This window comes from Paralichthys olivaceus, chromosome 6 (assembly GCF_024713975.1).
Source record: "Paralichthys olivaceus isolate ysfri-2021 chromosome 6, ASM2471397v2, whole genome shotgun sequence".
In the NCBI taxonomy this organism is placed as follows: domain Eukaryota; kingdom Metazoa; phylum Chordata; class Actinopteri; order Pleuronectiformes; family Paralichthyidae; genus Paralichthys; species Paralichthys olivaceus.
In genome coordinates this window covers 3,831,632-3,852,861 of record NC_091098.1, presented here as the reverse complement: position 1 = coordinate 3,852,861, position 21,230 = coordinate 3,831,632, and the positions used below count along the sequence as shown (strand labels likewise).

General features: G+C 46.4%; 1 protein-coding gene, 1 long non-coding RNA gene and 12 other non-coding genes across 14 annotated transcripts; 10 read left to right on the top strand and 4 right to left on the bottom strand.

Moving 5' to 3' along the window:
• Window positions 1-867: 867 nt before the first annotated feature.
• On the top strand, window positions 868-939 carry trnaq-uug (transfer RNA glutamine (anticodon UUG)). The gene has a single exon. It is a non-coding gene; the product is annotated as a tRNA-Gln (tRNA).
• A 4,633-nt stretch (window positions 940-5,572) lies between these two features.
• On the top strand, window positions 5,573-8,987 carry LOC138410592 (uncharacterized). Its single transcript, XM_069527397.1, has 5 exons — window positions 5,573-5,703; window positions 5,817-6,618; window positions 6,695-6,904; window positions 6,997-7,523; window positions 7,673-8,987. The coding sequence occupies exons 1-5, from the start codon at window positions 5,686-5,688 to the stop codon at window positions 8,753-8,755; spliced, it is 2,640 nt and encodes an 879-aa protein (XP_069383498.1). The 5' UTR covers window positions 5,573-5,685; the 3' UTR covers window positions 8,756-8,987.
• Window positions 8,988-9,112: 125 nt separating this feature from the next.
• LOC138410593 (uncharacterized) lies at window positions 9,113-9,765 on the bottom strand. The gene is made up of 2 exons (XR_011243299.1): window positions 9,404-9,765; window positions 9,113-9,198 (listed from the first exon to the last, which is right to left on the bottom strand). It is a non-coding gene; the product is annotated as an uncharacterized lncRNA (long non-coding RNA).
• A 361-nt stretch (window positions 9,766-10,126) lies between these two features.
• trnaq-cug (transfer RNA glutamine (anticodon CUG)) lies at window positions 10,127-10,198 on the top strand. Its single transcript has one exon. It is a non-coding gene; the product is annotated as a tRNA-Gln (tRNA).
• A 964-nt stretch (window positions 10,199-11,162) lies between these two features.
• trnaq-uug (transfer RNA glutamine (anticodon UUG)) lies at window positions 11,163-11,234 on the top strand. The gene has a single exon. It is a non-coding gene; the product is annotated as a tRNA-Gln (tRNA).
• A 690-nt stretch (window positions 11,235-11,924) lies between these two features.
• On the bottom strand, window positions 11,925-12,007 carry trnal-cag (transfer RNA leucine (anticodon CAG)). The gene has a single exon. It is a non-coding gene; the product is annotated as a tRNA-Leu (tRNA).
• Window positions 12,008-12,353: 346 nt separating this feature from the next.
• On the top strand, window positions 12,354-12,425 carry trnaq-cug (transfer RNA glutamine (anticodon CUG)). Its single transcript has one exon. It is a non-coding gene; the product is annotated as a tRNA-Gln (tRNA).
• Window positions 12,426-13,389: 964 nt separating this feature from the next.
• trnaq-uug (transfer RNA glutamine (anticodon UUG)) lies at window positions 13,390-13,461 on the top strand. The gene has a single exon. It is a non-coding gene; the product is annotated as a tRNA-Gln (tRNA).
• Window positions 13,462-14,151: 690 nt separating this feature from the next.
• On the bottom strand, window positions 14,152-14,234 carry trnal-cag (transfer RNA leucine (anticodon CAG)). Its single transcript has one exon. It is a non-coding gene; the product is annotated as a tRNA-Leu (tRNA).
• A 346-nt stretch (window positions 14,235-14,580) lies between these two features.
• Window positions 14,581-14,652, top strand: trnaq-cug (transfer RNA glutamine (anticodon CUG)). Its single transcript has one exon. It is a non-coding gene; the product is annotated as a tRNA-Gln (tRNA).
• A 964-nt stretch (window positions 14,653-15,616) lies between these two features.
• On the top strand, window positions 15,617-15,688 carry trnaq-uug (transfer RNA glutamine (anticodon UUG)). The gene has a single exon. It is a non-coding gene; the product is annotated as a tRNA-Gln (tRNA).
• A 689-nt stretch (window positions 15,689-16,377) lies between these two features.
• trnal-cag (transfer RNA leucine (anticodon CAG)) lies at window positions 16,378-16,460 on the bottom strand. Its single transcript has one exon. It is a non-coding gene; the product is annotated as a tRNA-Leu (tRNA).
• A 346-nt stretch (window positions 16,461-16,806) lies between these two features.
• Window positions 16,807-16,878, top strand: trnaq-cug (transfer RNA glutamine (anticodon CUG)). Its single transcript has one exon. It is a non-coding gene; the product is annotated as a tRNA-Gln (tRNA).
• A 964-nt stretch (window positions 16,879-17,842) lies between these two features.
• trnaq-uug (transfer RNA glutamine (anticodon UUG)) lies at window positions 17,843-17,914 on the top strand. Its single transcript has one exon. It is a non-coding gene; the product is annotated as a tRNA-Gln (tRNA).
• Window positions 17,915-21,230: the final 3,316 nt, after the last annotated feature.

Here is a 21,230-nt window from a genome sequence, read left to right as displayed (position 1 = left end):
TGGCAAACTTCGTATGTTACCTCACCGTAACTTTAATAAACCTGAGGTTTCTGTGTTGATGTAAACTCAACTGACCACCTGATCTCCTGCCACATTGTGCATATGAGAAACATCCTCCATATCTCAAGAGAAGGACTTAGAAAATCTGAAATTCAGTTTCCGTCGAGACTTTAACTCGGATCACTTTATTCAAAGTCCGGAGTGCTGAACATTACCCAATGGAGCCACAACAGAAAGCAAGCAAACTATCCTCACCGATGCTTCAGAATTGCTGCAGAGGCACATTATAGGCCAGGTATCCTTTTGCCATGCTGTATTACCCTGCTGTCCTGCACTTCACACCTCTGTACTGTCTGCCAGAGGGCAGAGGTGGGAACGGTCTGTGTTGGAGGTGGGTGGAGTCCTCAACAATAGAGCAGGCTCTTCTGTGGACACTGCAGTGGTAGATGTCCTGCAGAGAGGGGAGTGATGTCCTGACAATCCTCTCAGCAGTCTTTACCACTCTCTGCAGCAAATGATCCTCGCCCATGCTTCAGGATTGCTGCGGATGCACATTATAGGCCAGGTTTCCTTTTCCGTGCTGTATTACCCTGCTGTCCTGCACTTTGGTCAGCAGCATGCTTGCTGCTACACAGATATTTCACATAACAGTAGTATGACCTCTCGCATGATGCACACTTGCATTCTTTAGCCAATCATTTTGATGGAGTGTGATTAAAACAGTGAGTAGGGTTTTCTACATGTTGAATAAAGGGTGAGGGAGGAGGGAGGACTTGCGGTAGCACTATCAAAGGATACCTGGCCTATGACGCGCATCTGCAGTGATCCAGAACGGGCGGCGGCAAAAATAACTTCCAACTCTTTTGTGGTTCCAAGGTGTAATGGTCAGCACTCTGGACTTTGAATCCAGTGATCCGAGTTCAAGTCTCGGTGGAACCTGAGAGTTGGTTTACGTAAAACCCTACTCACGAAATAGGGAGGAGGGAGGGAAGAGGATTTTTCTCATTCCATCAACGTGGCAGGACTTCTCGGACTCGTACTACAAAGCCACATTGGCATTTTTCGGGATAACTTCAGGTTAAATTCAGGGTTTCCACTCCTACGAAGGTCGTTCACTTCTTATCGGGATAAATCACCATGGTAACTTATGCTGAATGGATCAATAAAAACCATCTTCAGAGAAGAGGTCAAGAACCTGGAGAGCTGGTGGTAGAAGACAGAGGCCCATCATCAACTTCTGTCATGGATTCTGCTGGAAAACCAAATTCATTTTACTGTGAGTATATTTGTGAAACTGATAATATGTTTTGTAGGGTTGGGAAGAAGTTACAAGTAGAACTTTCTTAGATGAATAAGAAATAAAAGTGAAAAACAACAGATGCGGAGGAAACCACACGTGTCCCTTCGCCTTGGGGGCCCAAATTGCTAGATGCACCACATGGTGAGATACTGTAATACAGCGTGATACCCTGGCTGTGCCACCAAGAACAAGGCTTTTTCAACGGAGGTCTCATAGCTATGTAGGAAGTCAACAGACACCATATATAGAGACGTCCACCTGGAACAGATGTCCAGACATTTCAAAGTACTGATGTCTTGCTGCAGGCTATGCCCAAATGAAAAGCACAATGTCAGAAGTGGGATTCGAACCCACGCCTCCAGGGGAGACTGCGACCTGAACGCCAGCAGCCGCAGAAGCGTCCGTCCAACATTCGCAATGTTGGACTCCGAGAGCCAATCGGATTCGAAAGTCCAACATTCAACGACCAATCATTTCGCCGAATTCTTCCCCCGGTCCAACATTTGACCAATCACGGGGCGGAAATGTTGGACGGGGAATTTTATTTATCGTGGCCGACAGGGGGCGTTTAGAGCGGTGAATACGGCGCAGGAGCGGAGCGTTCGAAACGAGAAGAGAATAAAGCACGTCTGTTCAGTCGACATGGTGAGTATTTACGCATCTAATACACTTCTGTTCACGTTATGAGACGTCAGTTTGAGCCTAGAAGTGATTTCACCTCGCGCGCGTGTGTTGTCACGTCGTTTGCACAGTGCTAATTGTCATGTTGTTAACTTACAATGGCGTGTCGTCAGACGCGGTGACCCGTCCTAATGTATTCGTCGTAGAGTGCACACAGGTAGCATTCATAGGGTTATTACAGCGTTATGATGCCGCTGGTCCGGCTTTTATACCTGACACGTGTGTTGTCATGGCTGTTAAAGACGTGCATTCATTCATTCGCGTCCCTGAAGGCATCTTCTACCAAGCCAAAGACACACAAGGCGATGGCGGACTCAGAGTGGATGTCCCGGCTGAAGAAGTTTGCCAGCACTGGGGCCTGGCCGGCAGGTGAGGGGAACAGGCCAGCTCCCAGACAGAAGAAATGGTACGAGCTGTATCAAAGGGTAAGAGCACTGCGCAGTTTATTTTATTGCTTGTTATGTACTCTAATCATACTTTTACTCATGATAGAAAATACAGTGAAAGCCAATGAGTTAATAAACATGTCATGAGCAAGTCATTTACATCAGCTCTGTGTCTGTGTTCATTTATATCAACTGTTATTTTTAGATTGAGAAATGTCCCATGCAGACGCATGGACAGATGTCCTTGTTTGGTCAGCTCAGGAAGTGTACCTGTGGCTTCCACGCTCCGAAGGTAACACTGGTCAGTTCAAGACTCAAGCAGTGTGTGTTCATATGTTTGTGTGTTTGCGCATGCATATCAGTGCAGATGCTAATTATGATAAATCTATTCTGTAACGAACCAACAGCCAACCGGAGCGAGTGCTGCTCAGGGGCCCACGCAGCAACGACCTGCAGCAGTGGGTCTGACCCAGAGCACCACTTCAGCGGCTGGTCCGCCACAGCGTACCATGGGTCAGCAGAGTCCAGCTGTGGGTCCAGTCCACACCGCTGTAGGACAAAGTGCTGCTGTGGGACAGGTTCTGGGAGCAGGAGGACCGAAGCAGCAACCATTATTGAATTTGGCAATGGTATTTGGACATTTAGACACTCGTAACTGACCACGAATGTCTGACTCACAGGATTATAGTTTGACAGTATAGTCCTCTAATGATACAGTCTGGTGGTGTTTTTATTCCCTTCCAGTTCACCAAGCCAAGATTCGGTGGTGCTCATGTTGCTGCTGCAAAGCCAAATCTCTGCAGAGCCCGAAAAGTATCCCAGGTAAGAAGAGATCAAAAAGCAACCTGTTTTATTAATGCAGCTGTGTTATTAATGCAAGTGACTTATGACTGAATGCTTTACAGACCCAAGTCACCGACTCTGCTGAAGCAAGCTCCAGTTCAGCAGCCAACATTGCTGTCTCAGTGAGTAATCACACCTGTTTGAATACAGTCTATTACAGTGTGTCTATACAAGATTATTAAGAATAGTAAAAAAGATTCAAATCAAAAAGTACCTAGGCTGAATTATTGTGTACACGGTTAGAAATTAAAGGCACTTTTGTTAAGGAAAACATGTTAATAGATGCCACTTTCACAAAATCTCTGTTTGAAACATGGCTACAAGCAGATGGCGAACCATAATAAAATAAACCTACTGATTTTTCAATCCTGTGATTGCAATGTAAGAGAAAACCCTTCACAGCTTCTTACTGCTCTTTACTTTTTATTTGAGTGTAAAGTTGACATGCAAAACCTTCACATGCAGTACAATTGCATGTTAAATATAAAAAAAGGTTTGGTAAATATAAAGTCTGGGCAAAACAGTTCAAATTAAAAAAAATATCAGTATAATGAACATCACTATACAGTACATGTTACAAAACTGTAGTTACTGTTAGTGTGGAAGTCCAAGAACATTGGCAGGAGAGTTACGACTCACTCTTAAGACACCAGGTTTCTCAATCCAGCCTAGGTAGCCGTGTGTGTGGTGTGTGCCTGAGAGAGAGAGAGAAAGAGAGAGAGAGATCAGCTCCAAAACAACTTATAATGCATACAAAATTAACATACAACATGCATACAAAATTACTATTCGTGCCCCTCATTCCCTCCTATCATACTGACATTCCAACCTGAAACATCCAAGTAGTTCATGTGTAGTTTCAGAAACAGAACACAACAACACAGAACATCTTGTTGGATATGTAACAGAAAGAAGTACAGCTGTGTTTTTTGATGCTCATACAACCATGGTACAGTTGGAGGTGCTTTGATGATGATCCTGCCTTGATCACATGGTGTCACACTTATTGCTTTTAATTAATTCATTAAGTGATTAATTGTGTCATGTGATGAACATGCAAGTATACTACTTACTATGATCAGTAGGGCAGCAGTAAAGTCATCTACTGCATCTGCAATATCAGAGAAATGTGTCAAAAATCAATCTAAATACAAATGAACAGTCCCTTGCAAAACGCAAGGTGGAGAAACAGTCACGGTTACAGCAAAACAAATATTCTTCAGTACTTAATTTGTGATCCAATAAATAACTTGAAAATAATATTGCCTTTATTTGAATCTGCACTGTGACACACAATCAATCAAATAAACAATGATATAAATATATAATATAAAACAGTCAAATAAAATTGCTATACTATATACTGTAGAATAATAACTGAAGGTTTGATTGTGTGTGACTCTTGCCATGCTGTTACAGGCTCCAGACCCTCAGACAGCTGCTCAGGTGGTTGTACCAGGTCCTGCAGCAGTGTGTGCTTCTGTGTCAGTAAGTAATTTAGCATTTCATATATCATAGAGCATCTGCAGTTCTTTTTACAAGTATCAAGCATGTTCATGTGTTATTTTGTCTTTGCCCAGACTGCGGACCCCAGGACTGACACACCTGAAGCTCCAGCGACTCCCCAGCTGCCCCGCCTGTGGTCAGAGGGCTTGCCAACTGCAGACCACAAGTGGATTGCAAAGACCCTCTTGAAGGTGGGGCCCAAGGGGAAACTGGAGCTTCAGCAAAACCTGAAGCTCTGGTACCATCCTCCACAGCCAAGCCAGCTGTACCACCAGGCTCCTGCACCGGACCGCTTTTTTGCGCATCCACTGCTGGTGTGGATGCCATATAAGTTGTGGAAGGTGAAGGTGGTCTGTCCCAACCCTGCCTGTGGCCAGCACCAACTCACAGGAGCAGGGTTGCACAAGAGAGCACGACGGGTCCTGGACGTGGACAGGATCTACAACATGGTGACAGAGACTCTGACCTGCACCAAATGTAGAGCCAACCATGTCTCATGGAGCCAGACTGTCCTCACACAGCTGGACTTGGCTCACCGTTCAGAGTTTCGGGTCATCCTCACACAAAAGTGAGTAACGTTTCTTTTCCCCTTTGCCTTGTCAAATAGAATGATGTAAAACATTCCAACTGATATATCTTGTATCCTATCTGTGACCAAGGTTTGCCTGTGACATCCGGGTGATCCGGCTTCTGCGGGAGAGAGGCCTGGGTAACAGTCCCACGAGACTCCTGAAGCAGCTGAAGGAGAACCACACAGAGGAGTGGCTGAATCGGGTGGCACGGTACACCACAGAGTGTGTGGACTTCCTCCAGCGCCCCGGACTGTTGCCCATAGCATTCCCTGAGCCTCCAGAGCCTGCTGTGGTGCCAAGTTGTAAGTGGCTCTTGTCCGTGTACAGCCAGGACATTCTTACAAGGCTGGACCACATCAAGGCCACAATCACGTCAACACATGGCACCATCCTTAAAATGGATTCAACCAAAAAGGTTAAACAATCTTTTTTTCTTTAAAATTAGGCTACTGATTATTAAATGCATCCTGTATTTCAGTATTTTTTTAATCATGTTCACTGAGGTCCTATATATTTTGTGTCCTTCAGATCACCAAGAAGCTGGCCGGAAAGGCCAAGGGGACAGCGCTCTGGCTCACCTCTGTGGGAAATGAGCATGGCCAGATACTCATGAGTGTGCTGACCGCTCAGGAGGGAGCTGGCCTGGACCTGATGGCAGCTGACTTGGTGAAGAGGTACCAGCAGGCTCGAGTGGATCCTCCTGTCGCCCTCTACGTGGACTGTGGCTGCTGTGCTGAGGCAGAGGAGACAAAGCTGAAGGCCAGATTCAGCGGGTGGCCAGCCCTCTCCATAAGGCTGGATATCTGGCACTTCATGCGCCGTCTGGCCCTGGGATGTGCAACAGATGCTCATCAACTGTACCCTCTGTTTATGTCACGTCTGTCTGCGTGCATATTCGAGTGGGATGCAACTGATTTGGCTCTGTTGCGTGTAGCTAAAAGACAGCAGCTTCAATCCCAGGGCCTGTCTTCCATCACGGATACTGACCTCAGCAAATACCTAACCAGGGAGGAGCTGGCTCTTCACTGTCGGAGGAGGACCCGTGGTGAGGAGACCACCGTCCGGCTGCTGGAGAATCTGTTGCAGGGACTCATGGGGACCAATGGGAACGACTCCCTTGGAGTTCCCCTGTTTGACAGGGAGAGGATAGAGCACATTTGGCGTGTCCAGAAGAAACATGTAAAGTGCATCCAGGACCTGCCAGGTGTTGCTCTGTACGCCAAAACAGGGGAGCTCACAAAGGGAGGGGTGCGGTTGCCCACCTTCAGATGTGCTCGAGGCTCCACATCTCTTGAGTCCTTTCACCTCCACCTGAACCGCTTCATTCCAGGTTTGTGTCCCTCAGACATGTTGCTCATTTAGTCTAATAATACTTTAGAATTTAATCTTTAAAAATTTACTTCTAGGAACCAGTGCCAACAGCCTGAATTTTCAGGCCTACCTGCTGGAAGGACTGCATCGGTGGAACCAGGATCGGGGTAGTGCTGCTCTAGCTGCCGGACCATCATCTTTACGCAGCTACTCTGGTGACCTGCTTCACTGTGTCAACAGCAATTATCAGAAGCTGTTTGGCAGGAAGGTGGCACCAGAGTTTAGTCCACCCTCGTGCTACACTGGTAAGCATCTGTGAACACACTAGTATTTCTGCTCGGTTTTAAAACCTCCTGTTAACTTTTGTAAATGATCCATTTTTCATATGTTGTTTCAGGAGAGCTCATCGGGGTGCAGTACCTGTTCAGGCAGACAGGTCAGGCACTGCAGGACATGCATCCTGATTCAGAGGAGACCGCTAAACTGGTTGAGCAGCATGAAGTGGAGGACAGCGTGGAGGAGGATGAGGGGTTCTCTGACCTCACAGGTGACCCCACAGTGCTGGACCTGGAGGTCCCTCAGGCTCCAGCCTCTCGGACTCCTCATCCCTCCACTACCACATCTGCTGTCGGTTCACTGGTCAGCAGCCTGGCCTCCAGCGTCTCCTCCCTGGCTCCCAGCAGATCCATCCTGGTTCCCGCCACATCCACCATGACCTCCGCCACATCCACCATGACCTCCGCCACATCCACCGTGACCTCCGCCGCATCCACCGTGACCTCCGCCGCATCCACCGTGACCTCCGCCGCATCCACCGTGAACTCCGCCGCATCCACCGTGACCTCCGCCACATCCACCATGACCTCCGCCACATCCACCTTTGCCTCATCCACTGTGTCCACGGGTTCGTCCTCTGACGATATGGTAAGTGTCTCAATTTAGAATAGTGTCGATCTATAGATAACTGTACATATATTTTATAAAACCCACAGCATTAATACAGTGTCATGAAAGCTCAGTGTCAATGAAGGTTTTACATTAATATTTTCTAACGTGTTTTATCCTTTGCCTAGGCTGTTGATGAGCAGAATGTTCCTGGGTACCAGCATGTGGACAGACTTGCTGAGTATTTGGTAGAGCTGCGGGAACAGTCTGCTCTCTGTCTCACCAACCAGCAGACGGACACAATCATCGCACTGTGGGGGAGCCTGGATGATGTGGACAAGCAGCGGGTGGTGTATGCAGCACGACACCAGGAGAGACTTTTGAGTGGACGGTTTCGAACACCAAAGAAGCCCTCAACAACTCCTGGTGTGGAGAGCACCACCCGTTGCATGTTGGGAGCAAGCAGTGCACCGGCTCAGTGGCCTGACTGCTGCCGTTTGGTGGAAAACATTTTCATCAGGCTCTGCAATCTCCACCCGAACCCAGTACGGAGAGGCAGGACGGCTGATTCCAGGTGGTCCCTAATTCTCAGGGACTACCATAAAATCAGACAGCTCGTGGTTGGTAACTCCCTGGTGATGCAGGGAACAGCCATTCAGCTGGTGGAGGTTAACCAGAACACCCTTGTTCAGTGGCACAATAAGCGACAGAAGCGACAGGAGCTGTCTGTGCTGCTTCAGGGCACCGGGGCTTTGCCACCAGCACTACCTGTGTCCAACGAGCCTCTTCCGGATGCAAGAGTGCTTCCTGCTGTGCCCAAGCCAGCTCATCGTGAACATCAATACCGGCTGCCTGAGAGTACAGCAGGGCAGGCACAGCAGAGACAGGCAGTTTGGAGTCAGCGCCCGCGCTCCATCGTGCCAAAGGGACATTTATTTGTCACACCTCCTCCAGCACCACGAACATTTCAAACCCCCTCCCCTCAGATCCTCAATCCAGCAGGACAAACTCTCAACCTTTTGCCAGTGGTCCGCCCTGTGTCTGTAGCTCAGCCACAAAGCAGCGCAGCTAAACGCACAGTGGAAGCTGGCACAGCCCTGAAGAGACCATACAGGCGGACAGTAGAGGCAAACACCTGTAAAAAGTGTGGTCAGTTCCGCACTGCTGACACTGGACACAGTCAGTACCGTGGCACAGTGTACTGTCCTCTGTCTGATCCTGTTCCCAAAGCTCAATGGTTGGAGGAAATGAGAAAAAAGTCGAACAAGTGATCATGTATGTATTGTAAATAGTAAAGAGTTGTAAATAGTAGTTGTATATAGTGTAGTAGTATTGTGTGTGTATTTAATTAATAATTTTAAATAATGGTTGTTTTGTAAATAGTTTAAAATGTTGTTTGTTAAAGTATTGATATATATAGTGTGTGCTTACTGTAAATAATAGATTTTTCTACTTTTTCATTGCATTTGTTGAACTTTTTTTGCTCTTTTTTTAATTAAATCTTTTTTCTCTTTTTAAGTGTTTCTTTGTTTCTTTTTTCTCTGAACAAACAAAACTGGTGTACAGCAAAAGTGTCCTAATATTAATAATAACAACAATAATGAAAATAAGAAATAATGACAACAATAAAAGTAACATAGTATTTTATTAACAAGAGAGGTTTCAGACGCTATCCAAGTCATGTGATGAGCCTGTGACAGTGAGCTTTTTGGTCCTGCAGGTAGGTGAGAGAAGAAAAGCAAAAAATCATTACACTTTACACATATTACACATAAATAATTTATCAAAATATTGACACTAAGTTACTATTACTACTACAAGGTGCAGGGAAGAACCTTAAAAGCAGCCGTTTCTTTGTAGTAGTTATATATTGTCTAATAATTTACAACCTAAACTTTTGGGCTAGCCCAGCTTCATACCTGGGGAACCCCTCAAACACCTGGGAGTGTCAGCAGTGTGTGCGTCACGGTGACGCAGCAGGGGGAGCCACTCTCCTCCATTGAGAGTTTCCCTTTAAATTCCACAGTTCGGCGGTTCGAGTCCCGCCTCGGGCAAGGTCAAAATGTCAAAAGTTAGCTTTTTGCTTCCAGGCAGCTAGAAATACATGGAACAAATAGATATGGACACAAAATCTCCTCATTTTTCCTCTTTTTCTCATTTTTTCCCTTTTTCTCCCTTTTCTCTTCTTTTTTCTTCTTTTTTCTTTCCCCCCTCTCTCCCCCCTTCTTCCCCCTCCTTGACGGACGATTGTTCCCCAGCTTGAACGCAGCGCCTTAGACCGCTCGGCCATCCTGACTGCAAGAGCTCACCCAAGAGGATTTCGGGGATGTCGGAGGTGGGTGTGTTAATGATGTTTCTAACACATGACATCCTCTCAGCAGGCTTTACCACTCTCTGCAGGCACTTGCGGTCCATTGAAGTGGTGCTGACATACCACACGCTGAGGCAGCTGGTCAAGATGCTCTCAGTACTGCAGCTGTAGAAGTTGCAGAAGATATTCGGGGACAAGCCAAATTTCCTCAGCCTCTTTCGGAAGTGCAACCGCGGTAGTGCTTTCTTGAGCGGCTGGGTGGTGTTGAGTGTCCAGGTGAGGTCATTACTGATGCAGACACCCACGAATAACTTTTTTACTCATGTGCAATGGTTCCATGGTGTAATGGTCAGCACTCTGGACTCTGAATCCAGTGATCCGAGTTCAAGTCTCGGTGGGACCTGGTTTTGAGAGAGACTTTATGTTGAGTTTCACCAGATTATGTTCAAATGAGCCCATGTGAGAAAACAGCAGGGACACCGGTGTCAATGTAATGGCCATGGCAAACTTCGTATGTTACCTCACCGTAACTTTAATAAACCTGAGGTTTCTGTGTTGATGTAAACTCAACTGACCACCTGATCTCCTGCCACATTGTGCATATGAGAAACATCCTCCATATCTCAAGAGAAGGACTTAGAAAATCTGAAATTCAGTTTCCGTCGAGACTTTAACTCGGATCACTTTATTCAAAGTCCGGAGTGCTGAACATTACCCAATGGAGCCACAACAGAAAGCAAGCAAACTATCCTCACCGATGCTTCAGAATTGCTGCAGAGGCACATTATAGGCCAGGTATCCTTTTGCCATGCTGTATTACCCTGCTGTCCTGCACTTCACACCTCTGTACTGTCTGCCAGAGGGCAGAGGTGGGAACGGTCTGTGTTGGAGGTGGGTGGAGTCCTCAACAATAGAGCAGGCTCTTCTGTGGACACTGCAGTGGTAGATGTCCTGCAGAGAGGGGAGTGATGTCCTGACAATCCTCTCAGCAGTCTTTACCACTCTCTGCAGCAAATGATCCTCGCCCATGCTTCAGGATTGCTGCGGATGCACATTATAGGCCAGGTTTCCTTTTCCGTGCTGTATTACCCTGCTGTCCTGCACTTTGGTCAGCAGCATGCTTGCTGCTACACAGATATTTCACATAACAGTAGTATGACCTCTCGCATGATGCACACTTGCATTCTTTAGCCAATCATTTTGATGGAGTGTGATTAAAACAGTGAGTAGGGTTTTCTACATGTTGAATAAAGGGTGAGGGAGGAGGGAGGACTTGCGGTAGCACTATCAAAGGATACCTGGCCTATGACGCGCATCTGCAGTGATCCAGAACGGGCGGCGGCAAAAATAACTTCCAACTCTTTTGTGGTTCCAAGGTGTAATGGTCAGCACTCTGGACTTTGAATCCAGTGATCCGAGTTCAAGTCTCGGTGGAACCTGAGAGTTGGTTTACGTAAAACCCTACTCACGAAATAGGGAGGAGGGAGGGAAGAGGATTTTTCTCATTCCATCAACGTGGCAGGACTTCTCGGACTCGTACTACAAAGCCACATTGGCATTTTTCGGGATAACTTCAGGTTAAATTCAGGGTTTCCACTCCTACGAAGGTCGTTCACTTCTTATCGGGATAAATCACCATGGTAACTTATGCTGAATGGATCAATAAAAACCATCTTCAGAGAAGAGGTCAAGAACCTGGAGAGCTGGTGGTAGAAGACAGAGGCCCATCATCAACTTCTGTCATGGATTCTGCTGGAAAACCAAATTCATTTTACTGTGAGTATATTTGTGAAACTGATAATATGTTTTGTAGGGTTGGGAAGAAGTTACAAGTAGAACTTTCTTAGATGAATAAGAAATAAAAGTGAAAAACAACAGATGCGGAGGAAACCACACGTGTCCCTTCGCCTTGGGGGCCCAAATTGCTAGATGCACCACATGGTGAGATACTGTAATACAGCGTGATACCCTGGCTGTGCCACCAAGAACAAGGCTTTTTCAACGGAGGTCTCATAGCTATGTAGGAAGTCAACAGACACCATATATAGAGACGTCCACCTGGAACAGATGTCCAGACATTTCAAAGTACTGATGTCTTGCTGCAGGCTATGCCCAAATGAAAAGCACAATGTCAGAAGTGGGATTCGAACCCACGCCTCCAGGGGAGACTGCGACCTGAACGCAGCGCCTTAGACCGCTCGGCCATCCTGACTGCAAGAGCTCACCCAAGAGGATTTCGGGGATGTCGGAGGTGGGTGTGTTAATGATGTTTCTAACACATGACATCCTCTCAGCAGGCTTTACCACTCTCTGCAGGCACTTGCGGTCCATTGAAGTGGTGCTGACATACCACACGCTGAGGCAGCTGGTCAAGATGCTCTCAGTACTGCAGCTGTAGAAGTTGCAGAAGATATTCGGGGACAAGCCAAATTTCCTCAGCCTCTTTCGGAAGTGCAACCGCGGTAGTGCTTTCGAGAGCGGCTGGGTGGTGTTGAGTGTCCAGGTGAGGTCATTACTGATGCAGACACCCACGAATAACTTTTTTACTCATGTGCAATGGTTCCATGGTGTAATGGTCAGCACTCTGGACTCTGAATCCAGTGATCCGAGTTCAAGTCTCGGTGGGACCTGGTTTTGAGAGAGACTTTATGTTGAGTTTCACCAGATTATGTTCAAATGAGCCCATGTGAGAAAACAGCAGGGACACCGGTGTCAATGTAATGGCCATGGCAAACTTCGTATGTTACCTCACCGTAACTTTAATAAACCTGAGGTTTCTGTGTTGATGTAAACTCAACTGACCACCTGATCTCCTGCCACATTGTGCATATGAGAAACATCCTCCATATCTCAAGAGAAGGACTTAGAAAATCTGAAATTCAGTTTCCGTCGAGACTTTAACTCGGATCACTTTATTCAAAGTCCGGAGTGCTGAACATTACCCAATGGAGCCACAACAGAAAGCAAGCAAACTATCCTCACCGATGCTTCAGAATTGCTGCAGAGGCACATTATAGGCCAGGTATCCTTTTGCCATGCTGTATTACCCTGCTGTCCTGCACTTCACACCTCTGTACTGTCTGCCAGAGGGCAGAGGTGGGAACGGTCTGTGTTGGAGGTGGGTGGAGTCCTCAACAATAGAGCAGGCTCTTCTGTGGACACTGCAGTGGTAGATGTCCTGCAGAGAGGGGAGTGATGTCCTGACAATCCTCTCAGCAGTCTTTACCACTCTCTGCAGCAAATGATCCTCGCCCATGCTTCAGGATTGCTGCGGATGCACATTATAGGCCAGGTTTCCTTTTCCGTGCTGTATTACCCTGCTGTCCTGCACTTTGGTCAGCAGCATGCTTGCTGCTACACAGATATTTCACATAACAGTAGTATGACCTCTCGCATGATGCACACTTGCATTCTTTAGCCAATCATTTTGATGGAGTGTGATTAAAACAGTGAGTAGGGTTTTCTACATGTTGAATAAAGGGTGAGGGAGGAGGGAGGACTTGCGGTAGCACTATCAAAGGATACCTGGCCTATGACGCGCATCTGCAGTGATCCAGAACGGGCGGCGGCAAAAATAACTTCCAACTCTTTTGTGGTTCCATGGTGTAATGGTCAGCACTCTGGACTTTGAATCCAGTGATCCGAGTTCAAGTCTCGGTGGAACCTGAGAGTTGGTTTACGTAAAACCCTACTCACGAAATAGGGAGGAGGGAGGGAAGAGGATTTTTCTCATTCCATCAACGTGGCAGGACTTCTCGGACTCGTACTACAAAGCCACATTGGCATTTTTCGGGATAACTTCAGGTTAAATTCAGGGTTTCCACTCCTACGAAGGTCGTTCACTTCTTATCGGGATAAATCACCATGGTAACTTATGCTGAATGGATCAATAAAAACCATCTTCAGAGAAGAGGTCAAGAACCTGGAGAGCTGGTGGTAGAAGACAGAGGCCCATCATCAACTTCTGTCATGGATTCTGCTGGAAAACCAAATTCATTTTACTGTGAGTATATTTGTGAAACTGATAATATGTTTTGTAGGGTTGGGAAGAAGTTACAAGTAGAACTTTCTTAGATGAATAAGAAATAAAAGTGAAAAACAACAGATGCGGAGGAAACCACACGTGTCCCTTCGCCTTGGGGGCCCAAATTGCTAGATGCACCACATGGTGAGATACTGTAATACAGCGTGATACCCTGGCTGTGCCACCAAGAACAAGGCTTTTTCAACGGAGGTCTCATAGCTATGTAGGAAGTCAACAGACACCATATATAGAGACGTCCACCTGGAACAGATGTCCAGACATTTCAAAGTACTGATGTCTTGCTGCAGGCTATGCCCAAATGAAAAGCACAATGTCAGAAGTGGGATTCGAACCCACGCCTCCAGGGGAGACTGCGACCTGAACGCAGCGCCTTAGACCGCTCGGCCATCCTGACTGCAAGAGCTCACCCAAGAGGATTTCGGGGATGTCGGAGGTGGGTGTGTTAATGATGTTTCTAACACATGACATCCTCTCAGCAGGCTTTACCACTCTCTGCAGGCACTTGCGGTCCATTGAAGTGGTGCTAACATACCACACGCTGAGGCAGCTGGTCAAGATGCTCTCAGTACTGCAGCTGTAGAAGTTGCAGAAGATATTCGGGGACAAGCCAAATTTCCTCAGCCTCTTTCGGAAGTGCAACCGCGGTAGTGCTTTCTTGAGCGGCTGGGTGGTGTTGAGTGTCCAGGTGAGGTCATTACTGATGCAGACACCCACGAATAACTTTTTTACTCATGTGCAATGGTTCCATGGTGTAATGGTCAGCACTCTGGACTCTGAATCCAGTGATCCGAGTTCAAGTCTCGGTGGGACCTGGTTTTGAGAGAGACTTTATGTTGAGTTTCACCAGATTATGTTCAAATGAGCCCATGTGAGAAAACAGCAGGGACACCGGTGTCAATGTAATGGCCATGGCAAACTTCGTATGTTACCTCACCGTAACTTTAATAAACCTGAGGTTTCTGTGTTGATGTAAACTCAACTGACCACCTGATCTCCTGCCACATTGTGCATATGAGAAACATCCTCCATATCTCAAGAGAAGGACTTAGAAAATCTGAAATTCAGTTTCCGTCGAGACTTTAACTCGGATCACTTTATTCAAAGTCCGGAGTGCTGAACATTACCCAATGGAGCCACAACAGAAAGCAAGCAAACTATCCTCACCGATGCTTCAGAATTGCTGCAGAGGCACATTATAGGCCAGGTATCCTTTTGCCATGCTGTATTACCCTGCTGTCCTGCACTTCACACCTCTGTACTGTCTGCCAGAGGGCAGAGGTGGGAACGGTCTGTGTTGGAGGTGGGTGGAGTCCTCAACAATAGAGCAGGCTCTTCTGTGGACACTGCAGTGGTAGATGTCCTGCAGAGAGGGGAGTGATGTCCTGACAATCCTCTCAGCAGTCTTTACCACTCTCTGCAGCAAATGATCCTCGCCCATGCTTCAGGATTGCTGCGGATGCACATTATAGGCCAGGTTTCCTTTTCCGTGCTGTATTACCCTGCTGTCCTGCACTTTGGTCAGCAGCATGCTTGCTGCTACACAGATATTTCACATAACAGTAGTATGACCTCTCGCATGATGCACACTTGCATTCTTTAGCCAATCATTTTGATGGAGTGTGATTAAAACAGTGAGTAGGGTTTTCTACATGTTGAATAAAGGGTGAGGGAGGAGGGAGGACTTGCGGTAGCACTATCAAAGGATACCTGGCCTATGGAGCGCATCTGCAGTGATCCAGAACGGGCGGCGGCAAAAATAACTTCCAACTCTTTTGTGGTTCCATGGTGTAATGGTCAGCACTCTGGACTTTGAATCCAGTGATCCGAGTTCAAGTCTCGGTGGAACCTGAGAGTTGGTTTACGTAAACCCTACTCACGAAATAGGGAGGAGGGAGGGAAGAGGATTTTTCTCATTCCATCAACTTGGCAGGACTTCTCGGACTTGTACTACAAAGCCACATTGGCATTTTTCGGGATAACTTCAGGTTAAATTCAGGGTTTCCACTCCTACGAAGGTCGTTCACTTCTTATCGGGATAAATCACCATGGTAACTTATGCTGAATGGATCAATAAAAACCATCTTCAGAGAAGAGGTCAAGAACCTGGAGAGCTGGTGGTAGAAGACAGAGGCCCATCATCAACTTCTGTCATGGATTCTGCTGGAAAACCAAATTCATTTTACTGTGAGTATATTTGTGAAACTGATAATATGTTTTGTAGGGTTGGGAAGAAGTTACAAGTAGAACTTTCTTAGATGAATAAGAAATAAAAGTGAAAAACAACAGATGCGGAGGAAACCACACGTGTCCCTTCGCCTTGGGGGCCCAAATTGCTAGATGCACCACATGGTGAGATACTGTAATACAGCGTGATACCCTGGCTGTGCCACCAAGAACAAGGCTTTTTCAACGGAGGTCTCATAGCTATGTAGGAAGTCAACAGACACCATATATAGAGATGTCCACCTGGAACAGATGTCCAGACATTTCAAAGTACTGATGTCTTGCTGCAGGCTACGCCCAAATGAAAAGCACAATGTCAGAAGTGGGATTCGAACCCACGCCTCCAGGGGAGACTGCGACCTGAACGCAGCGCCTTAGACCGCTCGGCCATCCTGACTGCAAGAGCTCACCCAAGAGGATTTCGGCGATGTCGGAGGTGGGTGTGTTAATGATGTTTCTAACACATGACATCCTCTCAGCAGGCTTTACCACTCTCTGCAGGCACTTGCGGTCCATTGAAGTGGTGCTAACATACCACACGCTGAGGCAGCTGGTCAAGATGCTCTCAGTACTGCAGCTGTAGAAGTTGCAGAACATATTCGGGGACAAGCCAAATCTCCTCAGCCTCTTTCGGAAGTGCAACCGCGGTAGTGCTTTCTTGAGCGGCTGGGTGGTGTTGAGTGTCCAGGTGAGGTCATTACTGATGCAGACACCCACGAATAACTTTTTTACTCATGTGCAATGGTTCCATGGTGTAATGGTCAGCACTCTGGACTCTGAATCCAGTGATCCGAGTTCAAGTCTCGGTGGGACCTGGTTTTGAGAGAGACTTTATGTTGAGTTTCACCAGATTATGTTCAAATGAGCCCATGTGAGAAAACAGCAGGGACACCGGTGTCAATGTAATGGCCATGGCAAACTTCGTATGTTACCTCACCGTAACTTTAATAAACCTGAGGTTTCTGTGTTGATGTAAACTCAACTGACCACCTGATCTCCTGCCACATTGTGCATATGAGAAACATCCTCCATATCTCAAGAGAAGGACTTAGAAAATCTGAAATTCAGTTTCCGTCGAGACTTTAACTCGGATCACTTTATTCAAAGTCCGGAGTGCTGAACATTACCCAATGGAGCCACAACAGAAAGCAAGCAAACTATCCTCACCGATGCTTCAGAATTGCTGCAGAGGCACATTATAGGCCAGGTATCCTTTTGCCATGCTGTATTACCCTGCTGTCCTGCACTTCACACCTCTGTACTGTCTGCCAGAGGGCAGAGGTGGGAACGGTCTGTGTTGGAGGTGGGTGGAGTCCTCAACAATAGAGCAGGCTCTTCTGTGGACACTGCAGTGGTAGATGTCCTGCAGAGAGGGGAGTGATGTCCTGACAATCCTCTCAGCAGTCTTTACCACTCTCTGCAGCAAATTATCCTCGCCCATGCTTCAGGATTGCTGCGGATGCACATTATAGGCCAGGTTTCCTTTTCCGTGCTGTATTACCCTGCTGTCCTGCACTTTGGTCAGCAGCATGCTTGCTGCTACACAGATATTTCACATAACAGTAGTATGACCTCTCGCATGATGCACACTTGCATTCTTTAGCCAATCATTTTGATGGAGTGTGATTAAAACAGTGAGTAGGGTTTTCTACATGTTGAATAAAGGGTGAGGGAGGAGGGAGGACTTGCGGTAGCACTATCAAAGGATACCTGGCCTATGACGCGCATCTGCAGTGATCCAGAACGGGCGGCGGCAAAAATAACTTCCAACTCTTTTGTGGTTCCATGGTGTAATGGTCAGCACTCTGGACTTTGAATCCAGTGATCCGAGTTCAAGTCTCGGTGGAACCTGAGAGTTGGTTTACGTAAACCCTACTCACGAAATAGGGAGGAGGGAGGGAAGAGGATTTTTCTCATTCCATCAACGTGGCAGGACTTCTCGGACTCGTACTACAAAGCCACATTGGCATTTTTCGGGATAACTTCAGGTTAAATTCAGGGTTTCCACTCCTACGAAGGTCGTTCACTTCTTATCGGGATAAATCACCATGGTAACTTATGCTGAATGGATCAATAAAAACCATCTTCAGAGAAGAGGTCAAGAACCTGGAGAGCTGGTGGTAGAAGACAGAGGCCCATCATCAACTTCTGTCATGGATTCTGCTGGAAAACCAAATTCATTTTACTGTGAGTATATTTGTGAAACTGATAATATGTTTTGTAGGGTTGGGAAGAAGTTACAAGTAGAACTTTCTTAGATGAATAAGAAATAAAAGTGAAAAACAACAGATGCGGAGGAAACCACACGTGTCCCTTCGCCTTGGGGGCCCAAATTGCTAGATGCACCACATGGTGAGATACTGTAATACAGCGTGATACCCTGGCTGTGCCACCAAGAACAAGGCTTTTTCAACGGAGGTCTCATAGCTATGTAGGAAGTCAACAGACACCATATATAGAGATGTCCACCTGGAACAGATGTCCAGACATTTCAAAGTACTGATGTCTTGCTGCAGGCTACGCCCAAATGAAAAGCACAATGTCAGAAGTGGGATTCGAACCCACGCCTCCAGGGGAGACTGCGACCTGAACGCCAGCAGCCGCAGAAGCGTCCGTCCAACATTCGCAATGTTGATCTCCGAGAGCCAATCGGATTCGAAAGTCCAACATTCAACGACCAATCATTTCGCCGAATTCTTCCCCCGGTCCAACATTTGACCAATCACGGGGCGGAAATGTTGGACGGGGGATTTTATTTATCGTGGCCGACAGGGGGCGTTTAGAGCGGTGAATACGGCGCAGGAGCGGAGCGTTCGAAACGAGAAGAGAATAAAGCACGTCTGTTCAGTCGACATGGTGAGTATTTACGCATCTTATACACTTCTGTTCACGTTATAAGACGTCAGTTTGAGCCTAGAAGTGATTTCACCTCGCGCGCGTGTGTTGTCACGTCGTTTGCACAGTGCTAATTGTCATGTTGTTAACTTACAATGGCGTGTCGTCAGACGCGGTGACCCGTCCTAATGTATTCGTCGTAGAGTGCACACAGGTAGCATTCACAGGGTTATTACAGCGTTATGATGCCGCTGGTCCGGCTTTTATACCTGACACGTGTGTTGTCATGGCTGTTAAAGACGTGCATTCATTCATTCGCGTCCCTGAAGGAATCTTCTACCAAGCCAAAGACACACAAGGCGATGGCGGACTCAGAGTGGATGTCCCGGCTGAAGAAGTTTGCCAGCACTGGGGCCTGGCCGGCAGGTGAGGGGAACAGGCCAGCTCCCAGACAGAAGAAATGGTACGAGCTGTATCAAAGGGTAAGAGCACTGCGCAGTTTATTTTATTGCTTGTTATGTACTCTAATCATACTTTTACTCATGATAGAAAATACAGTGAAAGCCAATGAGTTAATAAACATGTCATGAGCAAGTCATTTACATCAGCTCTGTGTCTGTGTTCATTTATATCAACTGTTATTTTTAGATTGAGAAATGTCCCATGCAGACGCATGGACAGATGTCCTTGTTTGGTCAGCTCAGGAAGTGTACCTGTGGATTCCACGCTCCGAAGGTAACACTGGTCAGTTCAAGACTCAAGCAGTGTGTGTTCATATGTTTGTGTGTGTGCGCATGCATATCAGTGCAGATGCTAATTATGATAAATCTATTCTGTAACGAACCAACAGCCAACCGGAGCGAGTGCTGCTCAGGGGCCCACGCAGCAACGACCTGCAGCAGTGGGTCTGACCCAGAGCACCACTTCAGCGGCTGGTCCGCCACAGCGTACCATGGGTCAGCAGAGTCCAGCTGTGGGTCCAGTCCACACCACTGTAGGACAAAGTGCTGCTGTGGGACAGGTTCTGGGAGCAGGAGGACCGAAGCAGCAACCATTATTGAATTTGGCAATGGTATTTGGACATTTAGACACTCGTAACTGACCACGAATGTCTGACTCACAGGATTATAGTTTGACAGTATAGTCCTCTAATGATACAGTCTGGTGGTGTTTTTATTCCCTTCCAGTTCACCAAGCCAAGATTCGGTGGTGCTCATGTTGCTGCTGCAAAGCCAAATCTCTGCAGAGCCCGAAAAGTATCCCAGGTAAGAAGAGATCAAAAAGCAACCTGTTTTATTAATGCAGCTGTGTTATTAATGCAAGTGACTTATGACTGAATGCTTTACAGACCCAAGTCACCGACTCTGCTGAAGCAAGCTCCAGTTCAGCAGCCAACATTGCTGTCTCAGTGAGTAATTACACCTGTTTGAATACAGTCTATTACAGTGTGTCTATACAAGATTATTAAGAATAGTAAAAAACATTCAAATCAAAAAGTACCTAGGCTGAATTATTGTGTACACGGTTAGAAATTAAAGGCACTTTTGTTAAGGAAAACATGTTAATAGATGCCACTTTCACAAAATCTCTGTTTGAAACATGGCTACAAGCAGATGGCGAACCATAATAAAATAAACCTACTGATTTGTATGTAAGAGAAAACCCTTCACAGCTTCTTACTGCTCTTTACTTTTTATTTGAGTGTAAAGTTGACATGCAAAACCTTCACATGCAGTACAATTGCATGTTAAATATAAAAAAAGGTTTGGTAAATATAAAGTCTGGGCAAAACAGTTCAAATTAAAAAAAATATCAGTATAATGAACATCACTATACAGTACATGTTACAAAACTGGAGTTACTGTTAGTGTGGAAGTCCAAGAACATTGGCAGGAGAGTTACGACTCACTCTTAAGACACCAGGTTTCTCAATCCAGCCTAGGTAGCCGTGTGTGTGGTGTGTGCCTGAGAGAGAGAGAGAAAGAGAGAGAGAGATCAGCTCCAAAACAACTTATAATGCATACAAAATTAACATACAACATGCATACAAAATTACTATTCGTGCCCCTCATTCCCTCCTATCATACTGACATTCCAACCTGAAACATCCAAGTAGTTCATGTGTAGTTTCAGAAACAGAACACAACAACACAGAACATCTTGTTGGATATGTAACAGAAAGAAGTACAGCTGTGTTTTTTGATGCTCATACAACCATGGTACAGTTGGAGGTGCTTTGATGATGATCCCGCCTTGATCACAGAGTTAGCAATAAGTGTGACACATGGTGTCACACTTATTGCTTTTAATTAATTCATTAACTGATTAATTG

Excerpts from the sequence above, each read along its gene's own strand:
- LOC138410592 (XM_069527397.1), top strand. Across the intron at positions 6,905-6,996 it reads TCCACCCTCGTGCTACACTG|GAGAGCTCATCGGGGTGCAG; the intron begins GTAAGCATCTGT and ends ATGTTGTTTCAG. Across the intron at positions 7,524-7,672 it reads GTTCGTCCTCTGACGATATG|GCTGTTGATGAGCAGAATGT; the intron begins GTAAGTGTCTCA and ends TCCTTTGCCTAG.